The sequence below is a fragment of the Nesoenas mayeri genome, assembly GCF_963082525.1.
Source record: "Nesoenas mayeri genome assembly, chromosome: 12".
NCBI lineage: Eukaryota > Metazoa > Chordata > Aves > Columbiformes > Columbidae > Nesoenas > Nesoenas mayeri.
Window position 1 is genome coordinate 23249929 of NC_137547.1, and position 24986 is coordinate 23274914.

At 41.4% G+C, this 24986-nt stretch overlaps 1 protein-coding gene across 5 annotated transcripts; it reads left to right on the forward strand.

Moving 5' to 3' along the window:
* Nucleotides 1-7806: 7806 nt before the first annotated feature.
* LOC308045040 (dipeptidase 2-like) lies at nt 7807-24343 on the forward strand. Of its 5 annotated transcripts, none has more exons than XM_080352064.1 (12): nt 7807-8077; nt 13858-13935; nt 13999-14132; nt 14867-14993; nt 15455-15584; nt 15910-16051; nt 16929-16998; nt 17503-17679; nt 18188-18275; nt 18924-18999; nt 20638-20773; nt 21943-24343. In XM_080352064.1, the coding sequence occupies exons 1-12, from the start codon at nt 8042-8044 to the stop codon at nt 22135-22137; spliced, it is 1389 nt and encodes a 462-aa protein (XP_080208190.1). In that variant the 5' UTR covers nt 7807-8041; the 3' UTR covers nt 22138-24343. The 5 variants fall into 5 exon arrangements, with proteins under 5 accessions (XP_080208190.1, XP_080208188.1, XP_080208189.1 ...); XM_080352063.1 differs by lacking the exon at nt 7807-8077 and adding an exon at nt 10717-10806 and having other exon boundaries at nt 13858-14132; nt 21943-22052; nt 23078-24343; XM_080352062.1 differs by lacking the exon at nt 7807-8077 and adding an exon at nt 9185-9570 and having other exon boundaries at nt 13858-14132.
* Nucleotides 24344-24986: the final 643 nt, after the last annotated feature.

Genomic DNA, 24986 nt, shown 5'->3' on the forward strand with positions numbered 1-24986 from the left:
GCCTGGATCTGCGGCTGTCATACGTGCCCTCCCAGCTCCGCTCAGAGCTGCGGCGGTGAGAACAGATGCTGTCTGTGACCCGAGCCCTTCAGAAAATAACCCCTGCCCAGCTCTGTCCCCACGCATTCCCGCTCGCCAGGAGGGGAACAGTGGAGCAAAAGCAAGCTCTCGTCCAAAGGGGTGGGTCGAGCAGCAGCTGCGGGGTGAGTGTGTGCAGTTCTGTGAGGAGCAGTGTTGGAACTGGCTGCATGAGGAGGAAAGAGGCTATAATATGTTTTGTTTATCGACAGAGCAGGATTCTTTTGTTTCATAGTAATTATTGTGCTCACATTAGAGCAGAAAGCAATCTGGATAGCTGTGTTTTCAGGACAAAAAACTGGGAAAAGCTTAGATTCAGCAGGTAGGTCCTGCCAGATGTCAGATTTCTACCCACATTCCTTAGTACCTGAATATTCATGAATTTTGTTGATCCAGCTTTAAAGAAGTTCTGGGCTCTACCCAGTAGTGCCAAGAGCAACTGTACTGAAAAACAGGGAAAGTCCATGGAACAGAAATATGGATTTAAAAAAGAGGAGTTTTATTAAGGATTAATGGCTTAGTTATTGTGGTTTTGATGTTTACTTATAGAAACAATACATATGTTTCAGAAAGCACTAAGGAACTCCGTTTTAATCATCTGTTTCCTCATATTTCCTAAGGGATTCTGTGAACAAAGTTTAGGCAAACACTGTCTGCAAACAGTGATTCATGGACGCAGGACAGCTTCTTGCATACAAGAGCTTGTTTGTATTGCTTAAGTGTTGGCTGAGGTAAGAGCTTGTGGAGTATACACCCGTGTAACAATGGCAAAACAAAGCATATTCTTAAATGTAAACACTGAAATTGTGACAAACCAAGCAAAAGTGTTCTGTGCTTTCCATCCCCATCAAGGACAGGAAGATCATAAGGGTGTATCTACCCAAATTTGCATCAAAAGTGCACCTCTGAGCTGAGACTGATAATTGTTCTCGCTGCTTGTGGCTTGTACCGCAGTCACTCTCCAAATCAGCTTCCTAGCAAACACATAATCTAAAATATGATAAACTGAACTCTGGAAATGTTCTGGTCTGGCAGAACTTCATGTTATGTTTCATTCTATAACAAACCAGCTGATTTCCTGAGTAATGTAAGCTATATGAAAATAGTTACCTGTAGCGGTGCAGGGACAAATCCAATGTTATAAAAAAATCTTGGATGTATAAGAAAAAGCTAAGGTATTTATTTAGAAGCTTATAGAACAGATAGAATTAAATAATAATAATAAAAAAAACCCCACAACTTCTAAAGAATTACAGCTTCAGTGTGACATAATTTGGCATCACCTAAGCCACAGACATACGCGGCAACGTTCAAACAGTTGTCTTTAAGAGTGCATCTGCAGAAAGCTTCAAAACAAAGCAGAGATTTGCATTTCTCATCCTTGATGAGCTGTTTTGTAATGACTTGCAAAGTCAGTCTCCAAGGTAGAAAATTATGTTGGCAATAAACAGATCACTTCAACCTAATGCAGATCAAGGGAGCAGAAACATTTCATCCAACCTTCCTCTGAGCACTCTACCATATTGTTACTAGAACAACTGATAATAATCTCTTTGCCAAGCACTTTTATCTCTTGAGGGGTTTTTTTTGTATTGTATGCCAAGGCAAAGACTTTCTTTCTCAATACCAGAACTTTCAGTCTGCTAAAGAAGAAAACTTAAATATAGATTCTGGTAAAAGGCTCAAGACTCTCAATAGCTCCTACATTCTCCATATGCTCTGCTAAAATAGCTTATCTGCCTTACAAAAAAACAGTCTATTTTTTTTTAAAGCAGAATGTCTTTCGCTCCCTGTCTTCTGTGACTCAAACGTTCAGTGTTCAAAATGCTTTTTTACAGTTCAACTTAACGCTGTCTTCAGCTTTTTCTAACTTCTTCACTAGAAGGAGAAAGTAAGTCGTGTGAAACTTGCACTGATTTCTAGATTTGGTATGCAGTACATGCTTAGGTCAGGAAAGGTTGTAATACGCCAAAACTGATTCAGTCTTTTGTAATTAGATACTCTGTAAGGTTACATGGGGGACTGTTTTTAGTTAAGCATGGTGTTATATACAAACAATCATGTAATATAAAACTGCCAATGAATAACATAAATAACTTGCATCCTTCTCTCTACATTGCAGTAGCTCTAGGTAATATAAAGGGTAATTTGTTAAAATCCATTTTAACCTGTGTTTGAAATCTTCCTGCTCCCACAATGAGTGACCCAGTAATGCGAGGTCTGATTCTTCATTTGGCTTTCTTTGAGATTATCTAGGTTAACTGTATGGACGTGACAGGAACTCTTGAGCACGTTGTTCTGTGAACTGCAGTGAAGTACAACTCAGCCCTACTGAACAACTGAATAACCGACTTGAAGATCGAACTGTTGAACTGTTCAGCTACCTTTGATTTGTCAGCTGTAAACCTTCGAGTGAAACCTTTTTCTTTTGGTAAAGAATTGGTAACAATACTCCCCCAGTACTTCAGAATATTCTCAAAATATCCACAGAGATCTTTGGCCATGCTGATGAATCAGACTGCCAAGAAATGAAATTAGCAGTTCAGTGAAAGTTTTTCAGCTTTAGCTACATACTTGGTCAACGCTCCGAGTCCCATCAGTTCCGCTCTTGAAAGCAATGGCAACTTGAATTCAGGCAGAATTTAGGCAGTGATTTTCTCTATGTAAGAGGTATCATGGTTGCACATATGGATAAAAGCAGCAGTGTGGAAATATTGGGCTCTCTTTATGTAAACTGAAGTGTGTGGTGACATTGACTTTGCTTTAGGCACTTTGGCAGCCTCTTTTAAAGGAGTACATTGAGAACTGGTGACCTCCCTCTCTCTTCTAAACTGACATGTCACAGGCAGGTCTGGTTAAGCACACAGCAGTTTACATGCTCCTCAGTACGGGGGTAAATCCTCTGCATGACTTTTTCGTGTCTTCCTTACTGGACAGGCAGATGCATGACAGCTATTACTGATTATAAATACCCTACAAATTGCTTTTGCCTCTACCTAGAATTTATAATAAAATAAATAAAAATAAAAAAAAATAAAAATAAAAATAAAACAACTCCTTTTGAACAGCCAAAAGTATCGTATCCACACTTTGCTTGCAGACTTTCTTCTGCAGTTTGATTTTTGATAAGGCAGGTAAAAGTGTTTCACTAAGCTTGTTACTAATTTATGACTGAGTAACAAATTATGATCTTGGCTCTAATAGAGGTTATATTGGAATAAAGCTACAGAGAGAGAAGATTCTTGGGTGTACAGTGTTGGCAGGTATATATAAAACTAGGACAAGAAGATGCCAAAACCATAATAAACCTCAAAACAGGATGCTTGTTGATACTGGTTGCTTATTCTGTAGAGAATAAGGAACATGTTTTGGCTTGTGTCGTCAGATTCAAGACAGCATATCTCTTCCTGTGTAGTCCTGTGGTTTTGTGCACAGCTCTTCCATGAACTGAGCATGGTCAAAGTGATGTGAGTCATGTCTCTCGTCTTGGCCTTACACAGAAGAGCAAGATGTCTTGATTTGGGTCCTCATATGTGATATATTTGTAAACACTCTATGCAAAGGGTAATCAAATCTCAGTGCAGAGTCTGAGGAGACGTAGTTGTGTTGTGGAAGCTAGAAGCAGAGCATCACTCTGGAGAGGCACTGCTCCCCTTGTTAAATATGAGACTTGCGGGTGTTCTGATGAAGAAAGGTGAGAAGATATTACAACTTCACTGCAGTTTATGAACTCAGTCCTTTCTGATTTGAAAAACAATTCATTCTGACATTCACGACAGCATGAAAGCACTTAGTCAGCTTCTCATGGTGATAAACTAGCGTAAGGCCAGTTCACAAACCTATTTTTCCTGTGTGTGTATCAACTTGACTTGACCTAGCTGGTTGGGTAGGATCACTTGTCCAGTTTCTGAAAAATTGGAGTATAAAGTGGCAGAAATAGAGTTTTGAGAATTCTCTTTTAAAAAGGAAAGAGTACTTCTATAGGAATAAACCCAGAGAGAGAAAACAATTTCTCTAAGTACTTTTTATTTAGAAATGGTTTCTGGAAGCCTTTTTAGTTATAATTTGTAAACTGAGTAGGCAACAGCTTCTGCTGTGCACAAGGCTTTTGCGATCTCTTCTATTGCTTTTTAAAAAGTGTTATTTTCTTGCTGGGGGGGGAACAAAAATAAAACCCACAAACAAACAAACCCCCAAAAACCAAACACACAAAACCAACCACCAAACGAATCCTCCCACAACACCCGTCTGAAGCAAGCTGGTTTGCACCCTGGTTCGCACAAACGGCCTACAGCCCTGACAATTAGCCATCTGCTATTAGAGCACACATTAGGTATGATTTTGATTGGGAAGCTCCTGCCACCTTGTGGCAAGAACTGTCACCTTCCTTGAATCAAAAGAATTCAGGTGGATACCAATACCTTTATAGGACTGATGTACATTCAAACAGAAAACAGGGGCACCAGATGCTATGTTTGGTTTACTTCACTATTTGGGCATTACCACTTGCAAAAATTACTAGTATTTTAAAATAAGCATAATTTAAATGAATAGATAACTTTATTGCAACTTTTCTGCAGCTGCTTCCTCCATCGTTTTTGCCAATAGACTGCAGAAATTAGTTCTGTGGAAGTAGAATATTGAGCCAGAACCCACAACAACTTTGGTATTTGTATAAAAAGTCACTGATGAGAGTTGTTGATGGTGTCAGTGTGGCATTAATTTGTGTTCATCCTGTAAGGTATCTACTTTCATTATGGCACCATTGGCTTTCAGCTGTAGGAAACATTAGGCTATAGCTTTCTTCTTAGTGACTACAAAACTTTTCTGGCATCTTGATGTGCTTCATGAAGCCTTTTCTCTGCTCAGAACATGAGAAAATAAAACCAGCATCTGTGAAGATAAACATTAATCTTTGTGCTCCTTTCCATTTATTTTGCATTTGGTAATTGGTGTCAAAGGATGTGGTTCTGTGTGTACATATCGTGAGAGCATATGGCATCATCTGAACTGTTTCCACGGATGCTGGTCAAACCCGAGTCATGAAGCTGTGGCAGCTTCAGCCACCCACAAGACAAGAGTAGCACGGGATAAAGAAGTTTCTAACTGACTTGCTTTGTAACCTCTTTGATTTCCCACATTTAGATTAATATTTCTCACAAGGTCTGAGCAATGTATTGCAACCATGCTGGTTTAAATAGATTAAAACAACCAACGAACTTCCCATCACCACCCCCTTTCCAAGTGTGAACTCGCTCAATTTTAGGACCTGAAATTAATACTGAGATCAGGAGAAGAAACAGATGGAATTTGATTTGCAATAGCTAAGACTGCCTGTATTGCTATTTTTATGCTACCAGAAATCTTGATACATGGGATTTCCTCTTCCTGACGTGTTATAACAATGTATACTTAAAACATTGATGCTTGTGATCAAGAAATGCTAAACTGATTGTCTTGGAGATTGCAATCGTTACATGCAAGTAAGACACCAAGTTTGGTTACTTGAAAAGCAGCATTTCTAATACTATGTTAATGTGGCTTGTCCCTAAGTTATTCCACTGTATGTGGTTTTAAAGCATATTCCCCCACAGAAGTATATCCACACCAGATGCTGGAGCGCTATTATGTAGGGTGGGTGATGCAGAAACCAAAGTGCAGTTGAAGGTGGCTGCTGCAGTAGCATCTGCCTTCGCAAAGCCCCGCTTGCCCAGCTGTAGGAGTCTAGTTTAGTCTGTGCTGGTAGCAGGAACGCTAGCGCTTTGGGCGTGTTGCACTGAAATTAGTGAAGGTGCTCTGTGGCTGGAACAGGCCTTCCTTGTGTGAAAAATAGTCCCAACACATAATGTTATCCCTGTGTGTCCTCTCAGCAGCCAGTACGAGTGTAAGTGCTGCAGTAATTTTATAGCTTCTCGGCTTGCTCCAGAATATGTCTGAGGTAGATACAAAATGATACAAACAAATAGGGATAGCTGTTGTCAGAGGGAGACAATAAAGATAGCTCTCAGTGTATTTATTAAGAGAACAGTCCTGCCAGATGGACTCTGCAGTAAGGACATACGTCACAAGTGCCACATCATAAGAATTACTGTACCCAAAAAGCTGCTAAGGCTCATCCAGGGCTATTGGAATAAAAAGGCAGAAGAAACCTGACTCTGAGCCAAAGGAAGAATTTGGCCTTGAGCAGCTATAAAAATCAGTTCCGTTCTGAATCTGCAAAGAGATGAGCTATTTGAAGTCTGAGAAGGAGCTTAGTGGCTCAGCAAAAATTGTTCTTGACCGGGGAGCTGGTGAGTTTAGTTTTCCGGGAGGCACATGGAAACACAGTGTTTTAGGTAGAAATCGGATCAAAGATCAAACTTGACTTTGCAAGGAAAGAAAATCGATGAAACAGGAAAAATAGTTGCAAGCAATGATGGTATATTATGTGATATTATTTACTTCAGAAGAAGAGGATGAAAAGTTGAAAATTAACAAGGAAACATGAGCTAGAACTGGATCACAAGTGGTAAAATTAATCTGAGCCTGTTATTTGTGACTTTAAGTTAAATTTGGGAGATAGTTTTTCCTGTCATAGGCATAAAAATGGACCTGGCCTGGATCAAGCTTCAGATTAGGTAGAGGATATTTTCTAAAGAGAATATTTGTCTTTTCTCTTGATACTAAATTCGTATTGATTAGGGTTCCTTAGTCCACTTGAGTTGATGATAAATATTTATAAGTGAACTTCACCCAATTAGGAATGTGCAGCAGAATGCCAAGTGATTTGTGGTTTCTGTTTAGGTTTTCCAGTTACTGGGAACTTGAGGATTGATGACAAATGTGTATCCCAGTTGAGACATGACTTGTGCAACGGCTCTGTGGAGGTTTTGGTTGTGAGACTTGGTTATTTCCTTGTGATGGAATCATAAACAAAGGCAGGGTGCCCTTCGGCTTTCTGTACAAAGTATGAAGTAAAATATAAATCATGATAAGCAAGGTTTGCTTCTTGGGAAAATGTAGGATCATGGTTTTGCAGGTATTTCTTTGTGTACAAACTGTCAGCTCCCATGAAGGGACAGGAAAGGCCCAACAGGTTCAGAGACATAGGTGTATTTTGAAAAGTCACCTGTAACTTCTGAGCATTTTGACCTTTACAAATATCATATAATGACACTGGAAGTCCTGCTTAAAATCCAGCAGGTATAGTAACAAGGGGCAAATATTAATTGGCTTAGGTATAGTCAATGTGGCAAAATTAGGTCAGCAGTAAGGTACATACCTGTACCTGTGTTGACTGTAAATTCGCACGAGGAGACTCATCGCAGGTCAGCAAGTGGATGGGAGGAAACGGTCACAGGCTGCAGCAGGGGGTCCTGCTGAGCCTAAGGGAGAAAGAATAATGACCATACGCAAACAGTAAAACACATGCTTAGAAAGCTTGTATTATCTTTTTCCTTGAAGATACCAAAACCTTCACTGGATGAGGGCCTGAGCAACCTGATGTGACTTGGAAGCCCCGTTTGCTGAGATCGGGTGGATGGACTAGATGACATCCCCACCAGAAATCCCTTCTGACCTAAGTTATTCTGTAATCAGAGGCACCTATTTCCAAAACAAGATAAACAGAGCAGTGTGAAATGCATACGTCAGTTAGCTGATGTATGGTGGTCTGCACAGCCTGCCACAAGAGGGAGGAAATGCCGAGTTTTGAGCAGGGCACAGCCCAAGGCTCGTGTGTTCCCCGGCGGGGCGGTAGCTGGGCTGGAAGCTCTTCTGCAGCCCTCCCGGCTCTGGAAGGGGCAAGCGGAGGTGGGCTGGAAGCTCTTCCGCAGCCCTCCCGGCTCTGGACGGCAAGCCGCACCGTCCGTTGAGAGTGAACCTGGGCACGTCAGCCGAAGAGGTGAAGGCCGTTTCTCGGCTGCTGCTCTGGTGCCAGGAGGAGCTGGTGCCAAGCGCGAGCTTCCGCGGCCAGCGGAGTGGAATGTGGATCTCAGCTCAGCTGCACTTCCCTAAGGAGGTAACCTGCTCAAGGAGCCTGTAGATCAACAAGAAAGAGCTATAAATCTCATGTCAGCTTCCACTTTTCAGCTCTGCTGAGTCAGCAGGGAAAAAAGCTCTGTGGGGATTGTATTTTAAATGTTGCTTAAATAGGAGTGCCTAGTGTACCATGTTCTTAATCTTGTGTAATGCTTGCAATACTTCCTCAATTTGCAAGAACTGATTTCTGAATGATGATATACTTCTGTGTCTTTTCTTACCGAAACAGCTTCAAATGAGTCTCGCTGTCAAATTATAAAGAATATTTTACACGAAGCCTAGAAGGTACTTTTATATAGCGAATCTATAGGAAATTTTTGTAGCTACCAAGAATAACATTTCTGTACCAATACACAGAATCTCCATTTGGTAATGCATAGGTATGCATAGTTTTTATTAGCAGTCAAACCACTTGAAGAACATGTAGGTACATTTTCTGTTTAAAAATCTTCCTGAAAATCGCTATGGATTTAAAGTTGGTGGGAAATTTACAATGTGTAGCAGTTTTTATAGCATCAGAACAGTGTTACTGTGTAAAAAAGGCTTGCTGCTTTCTCATTAGGCATTTTGAATGGACAAATTATGTGGGTTTCTGGAACAGCAGTTATATTGTACTGTGCCACAGAGTACATAACAAATATAAAATATTAGTGTCCCCTGTAGTGTCATTTTGCCAGGATCTGCAGAGTTCTAGATATACAGGTTGCAGATCCGAACTATATTTTGGTTTGAATAATTTGAATCTGAAGAAAGTCTGCAAAACCTGAGTTGCCTTTACGACGCCACCTTGCCAGAACTCTGATGCTTGGGGAATTTGTTGACCTTTCTTCTTTAACATGTTACATGCTGAGCTGCCACCAACAAATACAACATTTTCTAGAGTAGAGATACAATGATTTTTTCACTGCGGTAACAAAGTCTGCATCTGTGGTCAAATTGTACGTTCGTATTAGTGCTTTAACATTTGAGGGAAATCTCTACAGTTGCCACAAAACAGAGAAGAAACAGCGTCTGATTGCTCTCTTTCCTTTACAGTTGTGTAGATGTGCTGTGTCACTGAAGTTTTTGGGTCTCACAATGCATGTATATTTCTGATGCATATTTATGGGAAAAAGAACTTCTTCTCTAAGACTACACACCCATCAGAGGAAGGATTTTGGGGATGTGTAATTGCTGTTCCTCAAAATCTTTCATCTGCGTGGCATGACAGAAGAAAACAAAGTGCTCTCTTTTAGGCTGGAAAAATGTGGGCAGCAAAAAAAATGGAAAAAAATGAACAAAGCTCATTGTGTGTTTGAAAAATGCTCTCAAAACTGCTCACGACCATCTCTACTGCCAGCTCTCTCTTGGGTACGCTGCTTAGCACAGCCGTGGGACAGCCGGCGAGCTCCACCGTGACACAGGCACTCGAACAGAATTCCTCGTGCTCCAGCAGTTCGTACCTGTGAGAGCAGCGAGGCTTCACCTCTTACGGTAAAACTCAGTTGTTAATGCTCAGGCGTGCGCAGCCTTGTGGCTTTTGTCTGTCTCTCACTATTTTGTAGCATTATTTTTTGAAAGCAATATCCAAATATTTCCAGATTGTTAGAAATACTCTGAAACTGGGCAAAACCCTGCCAAAAAGAATGAGTCTGCCAGGACTGGGGGCTGGAGGGGACACGGCTTGCACCGGCCCTGGCATGGAGAGCAGCACGTTAAACAAGGGACAGGGGTCCAAATGGGGCGACTGGGAGGAAGAGCATTCCTGTCACGTAATCTGCTCTCGACAGCTTTGAAACCTATTGTGGTCCTGCAGTAGGGAGCACACTCCGGAGGGCAGTGCTGGAGGAGCTGTGTGCTCGCGTGTGTGCCTGCTATTCGATGGGTTCTGGTTGGCATTCCAGGAAAGCAGCATTGCTAGATCTGAGAAAGAAGCAACATTAACAAAGGGGCCAGCTGACTCCCTGCATCAAACGCTCCTGGCCAGCCCTTCCACTGAGGTCAGCACTCTTAAGCTTTTTACTTCAAAATTACTGGATTCGGCGATTGAATTTGTCAGAAAGTCTTAGAAACTTTGGATAGGAAATAACAGTGAAGTAAAGGATGAGAACCTAATAAGAAATCAATCAGTAGTTGTCCGTTTCTTAAGGAAAGTTATGAGAAATCCTTGTGGAGTTAAAACATAGTTTTTATCTGTAATAATAAAATTTGTTATGGAATTTATTTAAAGGAGAAAGCAATGAATCTTCTACGCTTCAGCTGCAAAGAAGTCTTGCCAACTGAGGGCCCATTGCATCTGACAGTCTACGTGTCCTGTGGATAACATGTGCGATACCCAAGGGTGCAAAAGCTAAGAATGACTTTCTCTCTACAGGGAAGCACTGTACTTGCCCTAGTGGGGCAATTGGGACAAGCTGTCCTGCTTGTACCTTTCTCTTCCCTAGACTGCCTGAAATGCCTTGCAACCATTACTGTATTTATTCCACTTTATCCCCATTTTAAGCAATAATTTTAACAGCACCATGTTTTCTTGTTGCTTGGTGGCACTTTATCGCACCTTTACACAGGGAGGGAAGGAACAGCAGGTTGGAAATGATAAATTGTAATACAGCACTAAGGAGGTTTCTAAGTAGGAGAACAGATAAACATTACATGATTCAGGGCTGCTGATGGTAGAAGGAATTTCAAGCAAAAATTGAGAAAGATTTGAAAGACTGTCTTGATGACAAGGTAAATTTCAAAGGTATCAGTATCTTTGCTTAAAAACATACTTTATATTATGATGCATGTGTTCTGCTCCAAGAACTATGTGTAATATTTCTGTATGACTAATTGTGTTTAATTATTATTTAAGGAACAGGGAGAATCCAGGCTTTTGCCAGCAATCAGCAGGGATGCTTTTACCGAAGGTGCTGGTCACCTCGTGTTTTCTATGCTGTTGCAACTAAGCTGCTTCATGATCTGAGATAGTTAATTCAGAGCTACACTAGGAATTATCTGTATTAGCTCTTCAGCATAACTGGACTGGGGAGGATGAACCTTCTTAATTTTTCAGTATATGTTACTACTTCTAGCTGCAAGTTCTATTTTATTGCACTTTATATATTAGATTTGGCACAGTAATTCAACAAATTTGAGTCTTAATGTAATGGCTGTCATGAAGTGTTTTAATAAAGAATAAGATGGAGAATAAGGACTTTGAATGGGGTGAAAGAAATGCCGTTCGCAGCTGAGATTTGCTGCGCTCCAGTCGCAGCTGTTTCGCGGCCTGCTCTGGACGTGTGGCCGGGCCGGACAGCAGGGCCCGGGCAGCGCCCGCTGCCCAGGGCGGGAAATGGCGGAAGCTCGCAGAGAAACTTTCCTGGTTTACTGTGCAAATTTCCATTAAAACGTATCTATTTTAAAAGAGCAACCCCCTCATCGCATCCTTATCTGGCAGATACGGCCATCCTGCGCCTTACAGCCCTGTCCTCCCTGATAGAGGAGCACTCAGCGTGACATGTGCTTTCTTGGCATTTGCATTCTAGTGATAGTACCTTCCTGTTCATGAAGGGCTTAGACAATGTAAACCGATGGTAGAAGCTAACTAATGTGAAGTAGTAGAGCTTTATTTTTGTAGCGTGTGCCTGCAAAGACTCACTCCGTGCCTGTTGCAGCTCTCTAGGGACTGACGTCGTGCAGTTTAGGCTGTGAGATGGCGGCTTTTCTAAGCTTGATCTCCCAAAAATTGCTGTGTCTATCCTGCGTGCAGAGGTATAGTGGGGATGAAAAGCAGTTACACTCTCAGTGAGAGGTGCAAAGGTAGATATGGAAAGAAACGTTTTGACTCTGAAGTGTAATGTGGAACAAGAGAGTGAGCTTCATTTTGCACTTCCCCCTGTATCTTTTCCCTATTGCGTGGGTGTCTCTATGTTGCAAGCCTGCGATATCTTGTGTAGCTGGAGTGGAGCCGAAAGTCGGAAGAAAGTTTTCTCTCTGTGCTCGTTGTCCCTTGCAGCGTCACACGTTTCTTTGGGACAGGCTCTGCTGCCGTGCCCAACTCAGAACCGAAGACAGTATTCCAGCTCCGGAGCAGCATCGTGAGGCTGCCTCTGGGTTTGTCCCGTGGGACCGATGGCGCGCTTTGCTTTGCGCACCCCGCGGCTGCGAGGGGCGAGCTCGGCAACAGAAGGAGCAGCCTGCTGGGGCTGCTCTACTTCATATCCCCAGTGTATAGTACCTGCCAGTTTTCCTCATAAGGTTGATTAAAATAGATCAAATGTAAGCAAATTGCTGCAGTTTTAAATGTGTATAAGATTCCAGTAGGATTCTGTTTATCTTTTCTGTTTAGAATGCGCCCTTTAGCATAAATAGATTTTATTGAAAACAAGTAAGAGAAGGAAATCGAACACCACATCACATTAGCACACTAGGGCTCGTATTTTGAACCTGGGTTTTGCTGTACCTGGATATAACGTGTAAGCCTGTGTTTTTGTGACCTGCCTCATTTTTTTCCCAAAATACACAATCTATGAGTATTTGGTTTCTTTGAGTAAAAGTAACAAGGTCAACTTGTTCAGCATTGATGCATCACAGTTGTTTTCAATGACAATTCAAATATTTTCCTGCTAAAGGCAATATTACAAAGAAATTGATAGAAAATGGCCCTCCCAATATTTGCCCTCGCCCTGTATACAAGTATAAAGCTGTGGCAATGAGTAAAAGCAGAAAAATCTTTCCAGTTAGTCAGAGTGGGAAGAACAGAGAAGGCTCCCTTGGTTAATGTGCAGACATGAGAGGAAAAAGGGCTCATTCCGTCAGCTCTGGGACAAATCCTGTACAAATTCAGGTGTTGCCAGGGAGTCAACTGTGCTCGGGAAAGGACGGTCTGGGAGTTTCGTCCCAGCCTGGGAAGGCCTGGTCCTTGTGCTGCCCCCAGGGGAAGTGGCTGGGCAGGACACCATGCCCGTGAGAAAACTCGGACGCGTAGACTTATGATGTAAATCGGTTCCCATGTTACGCGAGGGCCCAGCCAAATCTCTTAGGTTTGGTACACGAGAAGAAATTTTGAGTCAATCACCTCTGTTACATTTGTTAATGAACGAGAACATACACTGTTAAGCGTTCTGGAAGGACAAATCTATTTCTAGAGTGCTTCCCTCTATGTAGCTTTTGACCTCTGTACTTCTCGAATACTCTCTGTGCTATTGCTTACATTATGTTTTTCTTGTAGGAAACATTAAGGGGTGAGGGTTATTGATTTTCTTTAGTTAGTGCCACAGCTCCATGGTATCATGTTTCTACTGGATCTTCCCCTGTGCCTGCACACTGCTGTGTTTACTCAGCTGTCCTAAAGCTTCTTTCTGAGATCACTCCAGGGCTGATTTTAAAGCAGCTTCTCCATCCACACTTCCTGTTGTATGAGCTCGTATGTTCCCGTTGTTCAAAAGTACTTCCTGCCAGATGGTCCCACAATTTAAGGCATTCCCAAATCTCGTGATTGAGTGTTCATTTCAGTGTGAGGTCTCCCAGATGATGAGAAAACTATCTCGTTGCGGTGGTTTGGGAGCTGATGGTGGGAGGTGTTGGCCAAGGGTCCGTCATGCCTCCCCTGCCAGCTCCGGCCCAGGAGTCGGTTCCCCACAGCAGTCAGCCAGTGGCAGCAGCAGAGTTCGAGGAGTGCTTAAATGTGCGAAAACACAACAGCCAGAGATCTTAACACCTTGGTGAGAAGGTACCTGGTTTATAGTTTCCGCCACTGCTTTCCCGTTCATTTGCTATTCTCTTTCTTTCCTCCTGCAGAATTCACCCCAGCCTTACCAGAAGGAGAGGCATTTTGGCTCTGCCTATAATATTAAGTCTACAACCTCCACGGACTGGAAAGTTTGCAGTTTCATCGTCATCAGTGAATAATTGTGGTACCTCTCTGCTTTAGCAAACTAGAAAATTGAAATGAAGAGAGATACAGTAAAGTCGTTGCTGTGGCTGTTGATGTTCTTCTCTGTGCCATTCAGCTATGAGAAATCAATGAGAGAGCGAGCTATCGAGCTGATGCAGGATACACGTTTAATTGATGGGTATGTAAAATATATTCAACCAGACACTCTTTGTGAATCTTGACAAGTGAGGAGAAAATACTGAAGTGTGCTTAGATGAGTAGTGACATAGGCACATACAGTTAGTTACTCTTGCAGTGATTTATCTGGAAGGAATTTTGGTTCAGACCATACTTAGTGTAGGATCAGGTTATTCTAAAAGCATTTGTGATTTTCTGCTCAGGTTTCACCATTTAATTATTGTTTCCCTTTACATAATATCCTTGTCTCCTTCCCTTAATTTAATGGCATCTCCCATTAGCAATGACTTCTGTGTAGAGCTGGAAAGCAGGCATCATGCCTTGAATGGGTACCCTTAAAACCTGAAGGAATGATGTCTGTGGTGAGCAGATTTTGACCTGGGAACACCAGCACTGGTTGTTCTGGCACAGGCAGCACTGATTACTTTACCACAAGTACTTGCCTCTAAGGAGCGTGGTGGTTGATTTCAGTTATTCCATTCCTTCAGAAACGATGGGGAGAAAAAAGATAAACACAACAGCTATAAAAATAGGAGAAGCAAAAAAAGTTTCTTACTGTCCTAATTAAGAAATAAAGCTTGTTTGCAAAAGAAGGGAGACTTTTGATCCTATGTTACTGTAAGGATTATTGGCAATTAGTGGTGTAAGGGACTACGAACAGTGGAAGAAATTACGTCGGGGCTAGAAGGGGAACAACTTGGTTCTATCACAAGCCCGGTTTGTTTTCAATTCTAGCCACAATGACTTCGCACTGCGGCTGAGAATACTTTACCAAAATAGACTCAGCAGAGTCAACCTAAGAGAGCTCAACAAGACCCACACAAACCTTGCAAAACTTCAGGCTGGTTACGTGGGAGCTCAGGTACGTACTGCCGTGGCTGTGAGTCCGGAACGTATTTTTACATTGGCCTCCTTCCCAAACACAAAAGTACTCCTGGCCCTGGTTTTGAGTCTTTCTGTTAAAAAATAAACAACTATGAAACTGGAAAGCCACAGTCACTGTTCCATAACATTTGTGTTTCAGAAGTTTGGTTTTTGTAACCCAGGGGCCCTTAACCAAAACAGTGGCATTTGTTTGGTTAAAGAGAGTAAACTACATCCGCTTTCCTGCATGTACTGGGGAGTAGCTGAGTGTGTCAGGAGGCTTTAGCCATGTCTTGCCTTGCATTGTAACTCTTCTTTGGGGGAAAAACTATAGTGTCAGCTCCCTTGTAAACTGTAGGAAATTATTTTGGTCTGTGCTCATGAACTTCACTATTAGCAAATGGAAGTTTCCAAGTTGAAACACAAGTTATCTAGTCTACTTGTCAATGTCTCTTTCAGTTTTGGTCAGTGTATGTTCTTTGCAGCGCTCAGAACAAGGATGCTGTACGTCTGACCTTAGAGCAAATTGATGTTGTCAAGAGGATATGTAACAGCTATGAAGAGCTTGAACTTGTGACAACTTCCCAAGGTGATGCTCTTCTCTGTAACACAATTTTTTTGAATAAGAATGCAGAAGTTATGTGCAAAGGACAGGCAAGTTACCCTGGTTTAAAGAATAACTTGAACTTCAGTTTTTCCCCTGAACTACAATAACTGGTTCTGGTTCTGTGCAGTCATAGCCCGTTGTAGTCGAGATACAATTTACCATTTAAACATGCACTAGTATAAGCTCCTATTCTATGAAATTGTCACTATAATTGTTTGCAATTTACAATAACGATTGTTGCTCAGTAGTGCTGGCTTCTTATCTGTCATGAAATTACTTTGGAATTACTTTCCTTTGTTGTTTCCAGGCATCTCTGACAGTAGGAAGATTGCATGTTTGATTGGAATAGAAGGTGGTCACTCCATTGACAGCAGTTTGGCAACACTGAGGATGTTTTATGACCTGGGTGCTCGTTACATGACATTGACACATTCCTGCAATACACCTTGGTAACAAATATGCGTGTGTTTGTGTGACGATCTAACGCAAAGTGGTGGCAGCTCTAGCATGGGGAAAATATGGATTCAAACACAGAGTTCGCCTGTGAAAGACTGAACCAAATCAAGGATTATAGGTTTTTGGGGTAAATCCCTTGCCATGTGTCAAGTCGGGGACTGAAGGTTCTGTTCCATAGTGCTTGTCATGCTGACAATTTAGGAACTTTTAAAGTTTGTTAACATAGCACAAAGATGGTAAAATTGCTATCCCTTTTGCTTTATTAGGAAAGTTACATATGGCAAAACACACCACAAAAGAAAAAGATAAAGCACTAAAAATGCATATGATGTGGATAGAAGAGGATGAATGCTACGTGAGAGCTCAGCAATCAGCAGCCCTTACCACTGTCCTCTGGACAGCTCAAAAGTGCAGGTCTCATATGCGGCTACAGAGATGAGCACTCAGCTCCTGTATCACAATATCAGCACCTACCCTTTGCTGGATTGATAACATTCCTTCTCGTATGGATTCAGGGAAAGGGGAATTGTGTGCAGAGAGGGCTGGAAAGCAGGCTTTCTGGGTGACAGGTAGTCGACATTTCAGCATATCTTTGTTCTCTGATGGTTTGTTTAATCAGAAAATTTCTGACAAGCATTTCTTTACTTGTCTTGCTTTGCTTCACAAACATACAGCAGTTCTGAGCCTGAGGGCGTGACATCAAGAAAACACTTAAGAACATAAAGAGCACTGTATGAACAGGTTAAGCTTTAGGTAGCTCATTATACCTACAATTGGCCATGTGATATGGTAATGCTTTTTATTGTGTGTAGCATAAGAAGTTTCAGTCTCCAGAATAACATGTTTCTCCTCCCTCACTCCTGTTTTAAGGTCTGAATCATCATCTAAAGGAACACACAACTTTTACCCTGGTGTTGTTGGTCTGACTGCATTCGGCCGAGTAAGGATCTCTTTTGAGTGATAACCCAGTGACCTCTTGTACAACTAACAGCTTGTGTCCTTACCTTTTCAAAAGCCACTTTTTGTTATAAGTTGATTACTGGAAGCTTTGGATAATTAGGAAGTCATCGGGGTTCAGTCAAGCCAAATTCTCTGTGATGTTACTTAGGCTAAAAGAAGTGCTGGATTTAATTCTAACAATTGCTTTAATACAGATTAGATGTATGAAGTAATATATGAAAGTAGTGGGATGTGAATAGCAGTTCAAATTACTTATTTCAGATTGACTAAGCTTTGTAAGTTTTGAGCATGTGATGGTGTGCTAGTTAATTGCGAGTGAATAAATTACTATTAAATTAATAGCTCAATAGAAACCTATACAGGCACAGCATGTTTGTGACTAGCTGACAGCTGCAGAATTTATTTAGTTGTTTACGTATATCAGCTAAACGGTTTCATTTAAGGAAATTTAATACTGACACTGTTGTCTGTAAATCTGTTTTAGGAAGTGGTAAAGGAGATGAATCGCCTGGGCATGCTGATAGATTTATCTCATGTTTCATATTCCACAGCAAAAGCTGCACTGAATATCTCAAAAGCACCAGTAATTTTCAGCCATTCCTCGGCATTTTCTATTTGTAATCATTCCAGAAACGTTCCTGATGATATCCTGCAGCAACTGGTGAGAGAGATGGACCATTGGTTTGTTTTGTTGGGTTGGTTTTAGTTTTGTTTGTGTGTTTCTGTTTGTTTTGTTGGTGGTTTTTGTTTGTTGGGCTTTTTATGACAATGTTTGACTAGTCTGAGGCAAACTTGCGTATTGGTGTTTACTTTCCACCCTCTCACCTTTGAATGCATTTATAAACAGATCCCTGAGCGGCAAGTTACACATTCACTTCTGAGCCATTTCCTTTGGGTTATGTTTTGTCTGGCTACAAAAACGCAAATACTTTGAAATTCCGGTTGAGTGTTTTTCACATAGTCACTGGACTTCTGCTGTTCCAGAGAGAATGTAATTAGTCCAGGGTAAAGGACAGAGATGCAAAGCCTTGTGTTGCTCTGAGCTTTGACTTCGAGTGTCGTTATGCTTACGGGTGGATGGATGGATGTCGAAGGATCTATATGAGATGCTCATGAGGTTACAGGCCATGCAAGTGTCAACTCATTGCCAGTTTCTTCCTGTCTTTCAGAAAAAGAACAAGGGAATTATCATGGTGACATTCAATGCAGATGTACTGGCCTGTGGCAGGAAAGTTGTTAATGTTTCTACTCTTGCAGGTTTGAAGTTAATATACTGTAGTTTCCATAGGTGGCTTCTCTGAATTTCCTGATGTCTGCATGATTTTTGAGAGTGTGTAAATGATACTGCTTGTTTACTCCCTTGCACACCTTACCCCACCCTGGGTATTTTTGGAGCTAATATTCATTAAACAATAACAAGAGGTACAAGGCGTGTAGCTGGAGGACATGATGCTCCCAAATTGACTTAAGAACCATTAATCCCAAAGTAGTTGTTACTTTGTGGAAAACATCTTAAACCTTTGTAATTAAGAGTAGAAAACATAGGTGTGTAATGGATAATGAAAAATAGTTTGGTATAAGTCGGCTACTTGTTGGGAATTAATGTGCTGTGACGATCACGTCCTTTTTCGCATTTGCATCTCAGCAGTGTAGCTGTTAGTTTGAAGGTTGCTGCCTGATGTACTCAATAACGGACAAAATCTAGTTAAGCATCAGCAAATATCCAGAATATGTCACCTGCATTATTAAATTTTAACCTGTAACATCAGGATATCTTTTGACTCTCTTTTCAAAAGGATTTGATTAAGAATCCATTATTAAGTTGCCTTGTGCCAATATGTCTGAACTGTAGTATTTCTTCTTGCCTTATGCTTAGATATTGTTTTCTTTGACATTTTCTTTCAGATCATTTTGACCACATAAAGAAAATTGCGGGTTCAGAGTCAATAGGAGTTGGTGGTGACTACGATGGAGTGGAACGGTTGGTAACATTGCACATACACTGACATCTGCTCCTTAAATTATGAAGGTTTTGATTCCTTTTGAAGAAAAAATAAGGCAGACCAGAAGAGCTGTAGCAAGTTGTCTTGTGATGAGTACCAAAAGAAGTCTTATGAGAGACAGGCACAGTGATTCCTTTTTAGAACTGCATGAAGCAGTGCCCCAAATGTGGAAACTGATTCTAACGCCCCGCGGACTCTGCAATTGTGTGTTGTGGGCACACAGCAACAGCAATGGAGTCATAGAGGGGTGGTTTCTTCTAGAAGCCAAAGATGAATGACAGAAAAGCTGCCTCAGCTTTTAGATGGTAAATGGGTTAGCCCAGGGAGACGCCGCAAAACTCTTTCCTCCACTAATACGGCAGCGTGGGAAGGCCCGAGTGTTTGGGGCTGTGAAACCACCCTGCCCCGGGGCTTGGGAAGTGCGTGGGGCAAGCAGAGCGTGCCGGACAGCCTGCCACGCAACTGCTGCTCGCTCCTGGGCTGCTTTTGTTACAGCACGGGAGGTAAATGCAGATTGTGATGCTTGTTGGCATAACCCTAAACCTTTTTTTGCTTTGTCTCTTTCTACTGAGTATTCATCTCCTCCTTTTTTTTTTTCTTTCTCCTCCGGGGTCAGACACCTGGGTATGAAAGTCACAGTCAGACTGACCCGTGTAAGGTGTGACCACAAAAACAGTGTGTCATCTCCCACGAGATGTAGCTAATCATAGCTCTGAAACTGGAATCTCCACAAGAAAAGCAGTTTGCCAAAAAAGGACACATTTTATTGCATGTATTTTCACAAAGACCGTCAGTAGCGGAGTTGTTAAGGTCCTAAGTCCTGGTGGAAAATAATGGCACAGACTTCTTGAGATATGTTTATTACCACATCTCCACAGAAAAGAAGAATAACAGAAAATATTAGTTATCTCAAAACAAAGTTGAAGACTCATGGAAATACAATTTAAAACAGCTTTATAATGCAGGTTTTGCAGCTTCTTGCTTCTAATTCCTTTTTTATTCTGGTAAGAATTATCATAAGACATAGGTCAATTCTGCTTATTGTAATTTCTTCAGTGGAGAGTTCTGAATAGCTTTCTTTTCACTACCTAAACTGCTGAATTCAAAACAACATTATAATTCTAATTGTATTTTCTTTGGACAAAATATTTTGTAGACAATCACCTGCAACTCCTTAGCTCTGCATGTGTTTGCTGGGTCCCTTTGGTTCCCAGTTACACAAGTGGATTGCATCAACTCCATCTGCGATGCAGCTGTTTCCTTTTACTCAAATGGCCAGTTATAAGGGGTAGATTAATGCATACATGAGTTTGGGCTTTTTTTGGTTTGTTTTAATATCCTCCATGCTGTTGTTCTGTCTATACATAAGTGCATCTTCATTCCAGAATACACAGTTTTGTTCTGCTAATGGGATCATTTGTGCAGCAAAAGCCTTTTGTTGTGTCCCAGTCCTGCTTCTGGTTTTGTTAGTTGAATTCTTACTTTGTTTAACTTCTTGAGGAGGAACTGGGTGGAAAGTGAGCTCATTCCAAGAGTGAATATGTTAAAAAGACTAATTAGTGGTTTTCTGCATTCTGTCAGTGTGTTTAATGTTCTTCTGTGACTCTTGTGAACAGTTTCCCTGAGGGACTGGAAGACGTTTCTAAATACCCTTCTCTGATTGAGGAGCTTCTAAGAAGAGGATGGAATGAAACTGAACTGAAAGGGGTCTTGAGGGAGAATTTTCTCCGTGTTTTCAGGGAAGTGGAAAATGTAAGATTAAAAGCTAAACCGAATGGTGCTTCTTACTAAGATGGAGAGAGGAGCTATTGGTGCCTTGCTGTTCTTTCTTTTTTTCCCTCCCCACTCCCCACAGTGAGTTTGCTATGAGGGACTGTGAGCACTTAATGCGGTAATTCCAAATGCCGGGAAAGCAACCAAAATGGTAAGAGAGTGTTAGCAGAATAAAGGAAAATGAAAGAGAGCGGACAGAGCTCTTTGGAACTTTTTCTCTCTGTGGTAATCTGATAAATACACATCACTGACTTCTAAATAGAATCACTTCATGGTTTGAAGGAACTGTGGATGTACCAGCATCACAGTCTGGCTGTGTTCACTGGTGCAGTAAGGAATGCTGACTCCTGCAAGTCCATTTAATTCATGTCATGGGATTGGACTGCTATCCAAAAGGCTTCTGCCATGACCAGATCACTAACAAGCCATAAACTTAACAACTAGGTTACAACGAGCTGTAAGTGCAAATGGTAGAAGCTAATCCAGAAGAATGAGGGAAGGAGAGAGACGGTATGAGAGTAAGGACCCTTAAATGGTCACTTTTTCAAAAGCCTCTGTGGAAACTTGCAAACTGCTTGCCTCCTGCTGTTTTTATTTACAGGGGTAAGTAAGTAGATATTATACACAAAGCCTTGCAGACAACATGCATTTCACAGGGATCTTTCTTTAGTTGCCTTTTTGGAGTACATTAAATGAACAGAAATCAGGGAATCTTTTGCTGTTCCAATTAATCTACCAAAATATCTACCTAATGCCAAGTTGCACGTGTGGCCAACTGACATTAGAAGAGGTTGAAATTCATCACCTAACTGATCTGTGAAATGTAGTGATTTTTTTCCTTTTAAATTAGAGAAGTTTGCAGGTCTGTCTTGAGCCTGTGAGTCAACTTCAGGGAAGAAAGCTCATGAGTTTGTTTGCGTACGGTTCTCCAGCTACCGGATCCGCATCTGGAGTGAGTCAAGACAAAGAACAGCCAGACCTGTGGCTCTTGCCTGTGCTGAATTCTAGGAGGTGCTTCACAGGAATGCAAACATCAGGATAATGATGTTGATTTCATCACATTCAGATGTGGTTTTGCAATACAGTTTTAGTTGCTTCACTTGAAATAACACTGCATTTGCTAGCTGCAACCTTTTGTATTTTTCTAGGTGCGAAACGTTAATGGACTAATGGATGTGAGTGAAAGTGAAATTCCACAAGCAGAAGTACAAAACTCATGTCGCCTAGACCTACACAATCATCGGCTTCTGACAGCCAGGTCCTTTGGATCTCCTTCTGTGGCACAACCTTTTAGTCTGATGCTTGTCATTTTCTCATATTTAATACTGCATTATGCATCATAAGACGTGTGGAGTCTAGAGAGAGATATGTTGAGTAATCTGCATTGCAAGTAGTTATCTTTTTGGGGGTTTGTTAATGTAAAGCTAATTTTAAAAATATTTTTTCTATACGTTCACCTGCATACTTGAAAGTTTATGTAGATTTTAAGTTGTATCGAAAGCATATAGAACTTGAAGTGATAAATTCTGTGTCATCTTGGCTAAACCACGACCAACATTGTTAACAGAAAGTATTCACATCTAAGAAAGAAATGACCCGTAGTTTTGATACTTCTCCTATATTGTGGCACATGGTGTAAATACTGGAGTTCAGAATCAGCAGTTCCACGCAGGAACTAGAGATATGATTAAGGCAGCTGTGCTGAGATGTTTTCAGATATTGCTTCTTGTTAAATCATACGACTTCCATCATCAGCTGATGGCCTAGTCAGAGAAGAGCACCCCTGGTATGTGTAGAAGAGTGGGGTTGTTTGTTGTCTTGTGGTTTGCTTTTCTTGCCGTAGTTGTTTTTAAGATGAGAAGATAGATGGCATGGCTACTTCAGTTCAGATTTCCTGCCCACCGGCAGCTCTGGGGGTCTGTCCTGCAGCACTGAACTCTGACCAGGGCAGTGGGCAGCTGGAGTGTTCGTGAGGGGTGGAGGTGGGGGTCTCGCGTTCGGGTGCAGGTGACCAGGCATGTAGATAGTTCTGTGTAATTTGGGGACTGCTGTTTGCTGCATATTGGTGAAGCTGGAGCAAGAGTAAGCCAGGACAAAGCAGGAATTCTGGCTGCTCTGAGGGTGAGATCTTGTTCTGACATTTTTATTGCCATCTGAAAAGTATAAAATGAGTATTTAAATAAAAGCTTTGTTAGAATGTTCCACAGCTTTGTGGGAATCTTTTTCACGTTTAAACCATGATCCTTATCAATAACAGGTTTTATCATTTTATTTTTATTCTAGCTGGCTTTAATCAGACCACTGTCAAAGGATTCAGAGGCATGAGATTAGAAAGAGATCTTTTTATTATAAATGTTCTGCTGTTTCCGCCTTTGGAACATGTTTTCAAGTACGCAAGGTGTGTGAGGTTAAACGCTGCTGTTGTACAGAAGAGCATGTATGGCAACAGGCCTGTTCTTCGTAGGGTAATACCACTCAAATCTGGAATTTTAACCAAATATCCCGAGATTCATGATGAAATTGTAAGATGGCAGCACTGCATCTTTGTAGGGTCATTTCCCAGTGCTTGCTGGTAAATGCCTTCTCATGATATTTGCTGTTCGTCGTGATTTTTATCTCACGTGCTTTAATTTACTGATTTGACATCTAGAGAATTTAGCCTTAGTCCTCTAATTGACCTAAGGACAGCATTTGTAAACACACAAAGTATTTAGCAACTGAAAGACAAGGCTGAGCATGAACAGAATGGAACCAGCAAGTCAGTTATTTTCCAGAGTCACTTGAGACTGTTCCCGGCATCCATTTCTGCATTCCATGTACAAATGGCCTTTCTGGAAGGAGACTGTTCTTCTCTTGCTTCAGAATGACGCTTCGTTAACTCTCCTCATAAGGTGGTCTCCTTGATAAGTATGTTCTGGATATCCTACTGCCACTTATGAATTCTTTGCAAATCATGTTAAATAATCCAGTTGCACACAAGCCAAGTTTTTAAGAACAGTTTCTCAATACATACGGATCCTGGTTATGCCTCTACAGTGGGGAATTACTGCACTGACCAGGAAGCCTTCCCTCCCGGTACTGCTTGGCTAGCATCAGAGCTCGTTTTACTGGGGAAATGCTGAATTCAAGAGAGCAAATACTTCCCATCAGTACTTCTGCTGATAGCTTCATAGGCCATTGGGAACTGCCATCCGTGGTCTCTTCACAGAATTAGTACCGTAATAGTAACTTCCTCGCATATTTGAAATGGAAGATGCTTCTGATTTCTTGCAGCCTTTTTCTTTCTACTGTGTTGCCACTTTCTTGCGCAGTAATTTCTACTTTTTTTCCCTACTACAGCATGGATTAAAAATATATTCCTTTTCTTAAAGATATGGGTAACGCTTTTATATTACTTATTCCACCATACTACAGAATTTGTGGTTTATTTCCTTGTTTTATCTATAGTGTATTGCACTTATTTGTTTGACTGTTTCATGCAATGAGTATTTTTGTAACCTTGTGGCAAAACATATACATGAAATTTAAATAAAATGGTTTTAAATTGTGTATAGATACTGGTGTAATCTCACAGAACAATGTAAATGTTCAGAACTCCAGGAAACCCTGATGATCCAGTCACTGCAGTGAGTCCACGATGACTTACCTGCAGCGAATCACCTGGTCAAGCAAATCATAGAGAGCAAGGCTTATGGGGAACTAGACAGGTTGCACCAAGGTTAGGATAAATCTCTGCTTCACGGCGTTTCTCACAGATGTGTAATGATCTACAAGTCCCTTTTTCCATTATTAGTTACAGTGTTAATTCAGGATGCTTCAAATAAGCTGCTTGTGTGACACCAACATCAGAGTGCAAAATCATCATGCAAGAAATGGAATCTTGTGCATCGTGCAATGATTATGCACATGGTCTCTAGCTTATCTAAGAGATGCAGTTAGTTTATTTTTCTTAAACAATCAAAATCATACAGCTTGAAACATGGCAGAAAGACATCTCATTAGAATTCCATTTCAAAAGTAACGTCACGTAAGAGATGGCTGTGCCTGCTGCCAGAGAAATTCTCGCGAGCCTCCAGTCCGAATGCCGGTGTCCGCAGTGCTCCTGGGGCAGCGGTAGCGACCGCAGCACTGCGTCCGCAACAGCTCAGGCGTATGGCTGCACCCCGACTTCTGCCTCCCGATGGACAGGATG